Source organism: Pygoscelis adeliae, unplaced genomic scaffold (assembly GCF_000699105.1).
Source record: "Pygoscelis adeliae isolate BGI_AS28 unplaced genomic scaffold, ASM69910v1 Scaffold15, whole genome shotgun sequence".
Lineage (NCBI taxonomy): Eukaryota > Metazoa > Chordata > Aves > Sphenisciformes > Spheniscidae > Pygoscelis > Pygoscelis adeliae.
In genome coordinates this window covers 2,241,164-2,251,214 of record NW_008824988.1, presented here as the reverse complement: position 1 = coordinate 2,251,214, position 10,051 = coordinate 2,241,164, and the positions used below count along the sequence as shown (strand labels likewise).

At 39.1% G+C, this 10,051-nt stretch overlaps 1 protein-coding gene across 1 annotated transcript in view; it reads right to left on the bottom strand.

Annotated features, from left to right (window-relative positions):
• Positions 1-19: 19 nt before the first annotated feature.
• ISPD (isoprenoid synthase domain containing) overlaps positions 20-10,051 on the bottom strand; it is a 118,759-nt gene continuing 108,727 nt past the window's right edge. The window contains exon 9 of the mRNA XM_009326091.1: positions 20-1,462. Within this exon, the coding sequence (XP_009324366.1) occupies positions 1,358-1,462 (105 nt within the window). The 3' untranslated portion in view covers positions 20-1,357. The remainder of the gene's footprint in view (positions 1,463-10,051) is intronic.

The following is a 10,051-nucleotide window of genomic DNA, read 5'->3' as shown; positions in this document are numbered from 1 at the left end:
GGGGAAGGGGGCCGAGCCTGGATCATGCTATCCTAAGTTTTGTCTGAGCAACAGAGGGAGCGGAACATGGTGGGAGTAAGGAATGCTGGTTTCAGAGGGAAACTTGCTGAACTGACAGTGCACTCCCTCAGGACAGACTGAATGGGGGGCTCACTGGACACTTCTGGTGGGGATACTTCTCCAAGACCTTACTCCAATCACGGCAGGTAGGTAAGACATGAACCTAGCCCCTTCACAAGTTGCAGGAAAGCTGGAATTCCTGAGTCTGATGGATAGGGAGGGACAGGTGTTTTCAGGGACTGTCCTCTTCTTGTACTGCTCTTAGTGGTTCTGATACCTGGAGATACTCCACATAATAACCATTCACCATTTTACCTTCCTGTCCCAACTTTCCACACTTGAATATCAATGCAGCATATATTTGAACTCATAACACTCAGTTCTCTTCACTACTATTTAATACATACACATGCTAACCAGCAAGAGATGAATAATGGATTCTTGTAGATGAGCTAACAGAATCTTCCTATTTCTCCATTACCTACACAGTGGGTTGCAAAACATTTTTTTCGGTCTTAACTCTTCCTTTAAGCGTGCATATGCATATACATGCATATACGTACACGTACAAAGAGTATGTGTAATACAGTACTCAGAGGAGCTATTTGAGCTACTTCGAAATGATGGTACGTGGATACTGGAAGAAGTGTAGCACTAAGGAGTGCTACAGCCAGAGCATACTGCATCTGGAAAACTGGGGTTTAGCACCTCATTGCCCCCACGCACATCTTTTCTTTGTCTCAAGGTTACCTTCATTACATGGAGGACGGGGACCTGACCCTTCAAATACTTCTTGCAATGTGCGTTTCTATTGATGTCAGGAAGGCTACACTGTATAATGAGCTCTACATTCACTAAGAGGTATAGCAGCAATTTTTAAATAATTTCATATAAAGAACAAGAGCTGTGCTTTAGTATTATTTTATCTTAAATCAGATTTCTTTCATGCAGTCCTAGAGTACAACACACATGCATGGTTAAAGACAATTCTGCATGAAGACTGAATACTTTGGTGTCCTCTGTGCACCTTTTTAAATGATCAGTACCTCACAAAAACATTTCAGTATCATTCCTCACAGTATGTACCCAGTGTACCTCAGAATGATTTGTATTTCATTTTACACTTTATACATAACATCAGACTTGCATTTTAAGTATCAAAAATATGTTCTTAAAAGATCTTAATAGTAAATGTCATAAATCCAGAGTTTTCATCAAAGAGTAAAATGATTCAAGACCTTTGGTGAATGGATGATGAAAAAGAAACATTTCCAAAAGCTACACATGATTTATGGTCTTATGCTACCAACAGCTGCCCAGTCAGCTCCGGGTTTCTGTCCTTTATTAATGCCATGATAAGAGCAGCAGCAGAATTTACTGTCTCCTGAAGCAGCAAATGGTCCTGGGGAAAAAAAAAAAAAAGGAGTGGGGGAAACAATATGTTAACAAAAGTGGAAAAAGTAAATACTTAAAATCAATTTTCAAGTATGCAAAATTACCATATGATTGTTGGAAAAAAAAAATTATTTGCACTTATTAGAAGAACAACTTCTAAAACTTATATTTTAAGGAAACACAATTTCATAGTAATATCCATTTTCCATGACGATTTAAAAAACAAAATTATTCTTTTAAAAAGGAATATATTTTAACTGCTAGAATTAATGCCATCTATCCAGAGACCACCAAAACAGAAGCTTGATTCTGTCACTTGCTTCCTAACAGTTTTTTAAAATCTAAAAGCCAGTCAAAATTTTGGGTTTGAAAACACTGGAAGAAAACTGAGGATTTAATTGAGTAGCATAGTTAAAGACCTATAACTTTAAGCACCTACCGAATCCCATCTGTAGTCTACAAACTACTTAAACTCACAAAGGCATTTAAGCACTGGGACTTCAGTAGTTTAGGCTGATCTTTGTATCAAATAACTTTAAAAAGTAGTCTGGTTTTGATAGGCAAGTATAGAGACCAACACAGGAAGAAGTAATAAAAAGAGACTTTGATTCCGTGCTTCTAACTGAGCACTCCAGCTCACATTTGAAAGAGTCCTTTGTCTACTTGCCAAGTTTTCTTAATTGTATTGACTATAAAAGGTTGGCCTCTTGCTACCAGTAACATTTTCGTTTGCGCACTGGGAAAATATCAATAGGTGTAGCCAGGCACAGACACATCCCTGGAGAGAGAAATAGGAGGGAACAATTTCTGTGAAGCAACAGAGAAAAAGAAAGGTCTACAAAACTCTGGGGAGAATCTAGAAGAGTTTCAAATACAGAAGGGGAGCTACAGAGAGAAAGCAAGAGCTGTTTTCCGTATCCACAATGGATAAAACTGGAAGCAATAGGCTTAAGGGAGCTTAAACTGGGACATAAGAAGTCAGGGAAGTGTTTTAACAGTAAGGACTGGTATACAATGGAACAGATTATTGGACAGGTCAAGGAAACGCCATCATTGGGGTCCTGCAACATGAGGCCCACATACATGTCAAATGGGATGCAGGTACAGCTTCCTGCCTGGGGCAGGCAGAGGGAGAAGTTTGATTCTATATCTTGTCACCACTACTTTTCTAAGATGCTGCATCAAGGAATCATTTGTAGATGACGTGTTTAAGACACTTGGATTAATGGAGAAAGAGGAAATGGTTTCAACAGCTTGTACATAACGTTAATCACTGCTTTTTAAGGAATAAGGCTACTGCTGAGGGGACCTACCTGTTCAACTAGCACGGAGAGGAGCTGGAGACTAAGAAGTTGGGGTTGAAGGAAAAACTGATAGGGGAAAAGTATCCCTGGAACACTCTAAAATATGTAGTATTGCGTTTTATAATGCTCTTATTAACTTTTTGCTTTACATAGATGACAGGAAGAATGCTAGAGAGGTAAATGGATAGAATTAGAAGTAGTTTATACCTGATTCATCATTCCTGGAAAAATGATATTTGCACGACTAGATTCTTATCCTAAAAATGACCAAATAAGTAAGCTATTACAATTTGTAACCCCCCAAAAGATTACCGTCCTCACAAATTCATGTTATGTATTCTAATATACAGTAAAATTATTTACTAGTGGTCTAAAAAAATTGTCTTAGAGTAAAAATGTTCACCACAGCTGTGCCTTGCTGTTTACTGAGTGCCACTTCCCATTCAGTTAAGCAAGGAGTCTTGTAGTGTAGTCAGGTCCTGCTCCTCCAGTACCTTTTGTCATGGACCGAGGGTGCAAAGAGGAACTCGGAAGCCACTACGCCCAGTTTGGTAGGGGTTTCACTCCCTCATTTCCCATGGGTATAAATTGCTGTAGAATGTACAAGGAGAGTGGAAGTCATGTGCATACACCCACTCAGATGGCAAACACTGCAGTCGCTTTCAAGATCCAGCAACACACTTCTTGCTATTCAGCAGTACCAATCTCTTTGTGCCCCTCATTGCTTTTTGTTCAGTTTGTCTCAAGAAGCACTTCAGAATTACAGACGCTGTTTTCCAAGAGGGCTTCCAGCCATATCTGAAGCTGGCTGGAGGTGTATATTTTTTTTTCCCCATTTCACAAAAAAGAAAAAAAATACACCTGGCCAGGAATGCTCTTACTGTTTCTCCCAATAAATCTTTCCATGTCTTCTGTTGGTTACTGGATTCAGTACACATTCCTCTGCAGTAATAAATTATTTAAGTTTTTGAACATAAAAGGAAGCAAGAGAAAGAACTTTAACTTTCACAAGAGAGACTGAAAGTGACACCGTAAGACTCCTTTAGAGTGAAAAAAATCTTTTTCTAAAGCTAAACCTAAGGCTTTAGTGCTAATTTCCATGTTCTGAAGGAAAGACATGCAAAAAATTGAGTAGTATTTGTTACACAGTCAACGCGGCACAGTAATGTGTACAGAAACCTGCATGCAGAAGTGGTCTATAAACCACACTGCAATCGACTGGTGAATTGCAATTTGTTGAAAAGGAGAAACACAAAAAGTAAGCAGCACAAATTAAAATGCATTTGCAAGCTTTACAATTACTTCACTTCTAATAATCTGATTATTAATACTATTATTATAACTATTCAGGAAACCTATTGGTCTCTGTCTTTCTTAGAATCAATCAATACAATGGCAGGAACAATGAACTGTCAGATAGGATTGGCCTCTGTTCAGGGGTGGTCCCTGTAAGTCTGTTTTTTGGAAGAAACCAGAAGTGTGTGCTTTAAGTGAATATCTATTATCTTATTTAAGATAACAAATGTAATAGAAAAGATATTCTTAATTTTGTTCAGTTACAGTTGATGGTTAAATGACATCGTGAAGCATGTACTGAAGCTTTCAACAGGGCGATCCTTTAAAATATTTATCATACAGACTACTAATTTTTACATTTATGCTGTTGCTCCTTCCCGGTAACACTGTCCCGGTCTGATCTCAGGGTCACCTCACTCATTAAACAGCGTCCAGCACCTGGGCCTACGAGCCAGCCCCTGAGTGCAGGAGAAATCAGTGCCACAAAGGTCAAGTATGTGCCGATTTTAACTTGCTTTATTCTCACAGCCACAGTCTTACTGGAAAGAGGTAGTAAATGATGCAAAAAACTTCCAGGAATTTCAAAATTATTGTATATCCTGTATCTTTCTGAGAATCAAAACTTGCTCTTATGCTAAGGAATCATTATTGTAGTATCCGATGGTCACAGCCTGTGCATAATTTATAACTTTTGTCGATCATTTCTAGTCCTTATTATCAAGAAAAAGAGAACAGAAAAAGAAATTTTAGCAACTGAAAGAGAACACATTGTTGAAAGTCTAGGCATAACGCTGACTGACACGATAGTTAAGTTATATCTTAAGTATTCTGTCCTTTCCTCTGAATCCTGCTGGGAATTTATTTCATTTTAGGCCATTACTGTGCACACAAGCGGATATTTTCAATGTGCCACAACGATACTTAGCTTTTTCCTAAGTAGGTAATTTGGATGCCAGCAGTTTTATAAAGACTAGTAAAAAGAATTTAAATGACAGAATTCAACAACAACCCAGGAAAGAAAAAGAATCTTGTGGGTCTTTATTAATTTAAAGTTAAACAAATAAGTGAACACTTCAAGTCCCCCCGGCTGTACCCTTAAAACACCCATGTTTCTGACACTACAATGTTTTTTCTGGCAACAGTGCTGATTACAGCTGATAGTGCCTACAGGGAGGCTTCAATAAGAATGCCAGGACAAATTTAATCTACCACACCTAACTCCATTGCACATACAGGCCTCCGATTCTCTTTTATATTCAATGGCATAGCACTAAATCTTTCAAAAATCTCATTATTAGTTGCAGGAAGTCAAATAATCAAGCAGAACCAGGTCCTCACACGTCTAATTGCCTGACATGTTTGCATATATTGTAACCACGATAAAAAACAGGATGTAAGAACAGAACAATCAATACAAATCCTCATGTAGCCCACAAGAGCTCTCGCACGTTATTGCCCACCCACTGCTCAGTGTTGCAGACTCCAAGCGGAGAACATACTTCAGCACGCTAGTCAGTGAGTGCACGCGCTGGATGGATCAAACACATGGATCTTTCCCTCATCAACGAAATCCTTAAAAAAGACCGTGACCTTTAAATAAGACTCGGAGGCAGTAACGACTTTAATGGATTAATGACTGAAGTTCCACATGATTGACTGGTGTGCCATGATCCCCTCTAAACCATTGTGATATTCACTGTCTATTCATTTCATCCAGTTGACTTAAATGAGTCTCTTGTAAAAAAGAAAAACCCTCTAACATTTCTTGGCCATTAATAAATAGAATTTTTTATTGTTTGAACAGATGATTAACTACATTTATAAGCTAAAAACAAAACTTTTACCACTTTATATTTATGTATTTTGGAAAAGAAAGTACTCAGAAACACTGCCAACCTTATAACCATAAATCCGCATAACAGCACTTTGATTCCAAAATAAAATATCCACTTTGTCTGTTATTAAATAGCAAAAATATTCCAACATAACCGTATTGTGTGATGGTTGTAACTCATACTCAGAATTTATTTGATGTAGTTACTGACTGTAGAGGTTTTCTGGTCTGCAGAATAAGACTGGGAATGGATACAGGGACAGAGTTAAAGCTGTGTTTGGAATATGCAATCTGATATTTTACAAATGTGCATTTATTTAAGAAACTGTGAGGATATCTGAATATTTACTGACATTCCACTAACGATTCATTTCCTTGCTTCAATCTGTTTAGGCCCCCCCCCCCCCTCAGCTGGAACTTCACATACATGCATTTCAATTTACATATGTACCAGTTCAGTTTAAGCATAGCTTGAAAAACACATACTACCCTTTTTAGCTCAAAAAAAAAAAAAAAAAAGCCTCTGCAGGTATTACCTCTGCCTTTTACTGCATCCCTCCAAAAGAATAGAACAGCTGTGTTCCATTATTTGCACTCTGTTTTGCTGTAATATTATTTCACTTTCCATTTAATACAGTTTTTAAAAATGAATAGAACTATAATGTTAGCCCAGATTATATGGCTGATGGGAAACCTGAAAACATGATTTAAAGATGCTGCTAAACTTAGGGAACATCAATATTAATACAGTTACGTTTGTACCAGGAACGGAAAGAGGGCCAGGGCATGTGCTGGCGCACTGGCATGCCCCTGCCCTTGCTGTTCCATTGTAAGCCCGCTCCCTGGCACAGTTTTGGCTCCTGCCAGCTAACATCTTCCCAGACAATGGCTGGGCATGGTTCAGGGGACAGCGCAGGCCAGGGACTGCTCCCAAGGGACAGTCTGAATGAGGCCACCCTCTTTTGGGAAAACGAGAACTTAGCCATATGGACATGAGGCATGCTGTGCCTTTTAGCCCTAGGACAAGAGAACCATCCCTGGCCTGTTTTACTTACCAGTATAGATTTAGCCTAAGTATCGCTGGGAAGTGACAGTTGTGCCTTTCTCTCCCTACCCAAATGCATCAAGAATACATAGAACAACGATCAAATAATCCCCCCCAGAATGAGGCACAAATCCCATGTAGCTACCACATAAACACAGTTATTTTAAAAAAGATTAACTGCTCTATAGACACCTTTCCCACCAAAACAGAGAAGGAAGGAGGGACAAACCACACTGCAAGACAGCACTTGTCCTGTACTGCACATTCCTGCCACCTTACGGAAAAAGGCTGGAGCCAGCAGAAGGACCGCATGATGGAGCATGCCCACTGCTCCCTTTCACAGGGTGGGCTTGGGGGCACACGAGGCACACCACAAGGCACGAGTGGAAGAGAAAAGGGCTGAAATAGTCTGTGTTCTGGCAAGCATCTTGCAAAAGACTACGCTGGCAGTATATGAGGAGCTGCAGTTTATACTAAGGCTATACCGGATGCCTCCAAAACTCACAGTGTTTTATTTGCACTCAGAGAAACTGAGTAGAGAAACTGAGTAGAGAATCTAGCCTCAAAAACCTCAATACTTGAAATTTTCTTCTTCAATTAATATTTTTCATTTAAAAAGATGATCTGAAGAGGGACTGAGGTTCTTCCACTACTAGAAATCAATCGTATAACATGGTTTGGTGTTTAATCTCACCAGGAGAAATTCTCTGGTAGATTCATGAAGAAGCATTTTTTCCTACTCAAGATATGTAGTGGCATGCATCTACATATTAAAGCAACCTCCATTTCTGTAACAGTACAAATTAATCTGAATTCTCCTTTCTTCTTAAAATGCTTCCACATCACATTTTTGAATCCATGAGCCAAAGGATCTATTTATAAGTGACATCTCATACATAATATCAATGCAGCAATTTACCTCAATAAGAAGATAGCTATGCAGATCATTCTAAAAGATAAGAAAACTATTTCTCTGAATATTTTTAGGTTTCCTTTCAAGTAATACAGAAATAATTAAGATAGCATTTGAGTTCAGATAGGTAGCTGGGTTCAAAATTACTCCAGCAGGTTCACAATGAAACCTCTGTATCCACAGCCTTACTTCCTTTCTGAACTAAGAAAACGCAATCAATTCTTCATTAGTGGATACTCCTCAAAATAGAAATAATTTAGAAATCTAGATACTAGGGATGCAATGAGGATTGAGAAGAGAGATGAGTGGCACTGGAAGAACCAAATTGTCACTGAGCTAATGGTGCCTAGCAGACCTCTTAGTTAATGAACTCTGATAGATCTGAGTTAACACCCTGCAGTTAAACAGTTGTACATCCATGCTACAGTCAACCCAAACTTGGATAAATTGTGCATAAATGTGTGATATGGTACTGTATCTCTCTCTCCTGTACCATTGCTCAACCATGCCTCTTATAGTTTGTCATTAAAAAATGGAGAGCCATCAACATTTAAAATGACTGTGTGGATACACTGGGGACTGACAAGTATTTTAGATCTCCGGGAGTCTGTAAGGATTATGTCCCTAATGCTATTGCATGTATCTTTTCACCTAAGATTCACAGATTTTAAACTGACGGTAAACATTGCTCTTTAACCCAACAAAACAGCACAAACAAAAACCCAAACAGGATTAATTCCTTTCTCTAGTATGAACAGAACAGTCAGAATTTCCCTAAATCAGCAGTTTTAAAACAGCTTCATTATCTACATGTTCTGCAACAAGTAGGTGATCAGGGTTCAGTTCCCTTCTTTGTGTGAGGTGGTTAATCCCCCAGCTCACACTTTTTTTGCATTGGGGTTAAAATTCCTGTGGAGGAATACCCATTCTACGTACAGTCACCATATCACAACAGAAAGATGACATGACTCCAGCCTAGGCACTAGTCCAGATGCCTGGGGAGCAAGTGAAAGCTCTGTTCTAAGTTTTACTCCAAGTTTGTTCTTTTTATGTAAAATAGACAAATGGTGTTTGGAACAGACATGACCTCTGTGCCAATGCCTCTGTCACCTGCAGACCTAGGCTTTATATTTCCTTGTTCTTGTCTTTTTTTTTCCCCTGCAATAAAAATTGTTAGTGTGATCATATTCAATAATAAATAAAAATTCCTGGACCAAAAAATTGTCTGAAGAGTTTGTTATAAAGAGCATTTTCAGCACATTCAGTCCTTGCAGCTTAAGCAAGAGTTTTCATTCAGCACTTACCAGTATCTGATCTAAGCTCTTGGCAAGAGTGAGTATGCCAGTAGTGATAGCACAACCATCTGCCAACCATTTTTCCCTCTAAGTTGTTCAAAAAGCAACCTAATGCTTGAGCTAGCAGCCAATTCTGCCACCTGTATGGGACTGGTACAAAAATACTGGCAGAAATAAGCCATTTAACAGATGTGGTTGTCTGCAAAAGTATATTATGTGTTTGAGGTTTCTTAGAGGTGGTCTACTTAATACAGTATGTTACTAAGTAAGACTATAACATGAAATGTATTCATGTTAATATATGTTACTATGCTACCTACGGGCCCTATGAGGTATCACTCTGGTAACCTTGTAAAACACACCATATGGGTTTTTAGGGGGAAAGAAAAAATGTTTCTTACTATCAATATATATCAATATAGGAAAAGTGAAATGCTCTGGAGGCACAGGAGACTTGCTTTCTCCTCTGACAACCAGCACTGCAAGCTGCTGAAAATCTAAGTTGTGCTGAAGTCGAGTGAAGCTGCGGCAAGTCTTTCCTGTGGTTTCAGAAAGCTTTGGATCAATGTGATAGTACTAACGAATTCACGTGGGAGTGGCGTTTAAGCCTTCCGCGCAGCAGCAGCATATAACAGCATTTCCCTCGGTGTGCATGTGTGGTGGATCCTCTGCTGCCTGTTCCACTGTGAGAGCCTATAAATACTTCGATGGGCTGCAGCGTTAAGTTTTGCAGGCGGCCAGGAATACATAGCAGACCCACCACACACACACACAGAAAAAATGGGTTAAGTAGTGCTGGCCTCCTGCAAAACATAACACCCCGATCATGCAAATCATTTACAGACTGTTGCAGTACACCAGGCACCAAGTGAAGACGGAGCAGCTACAGATCATGTATGAATGCATTTG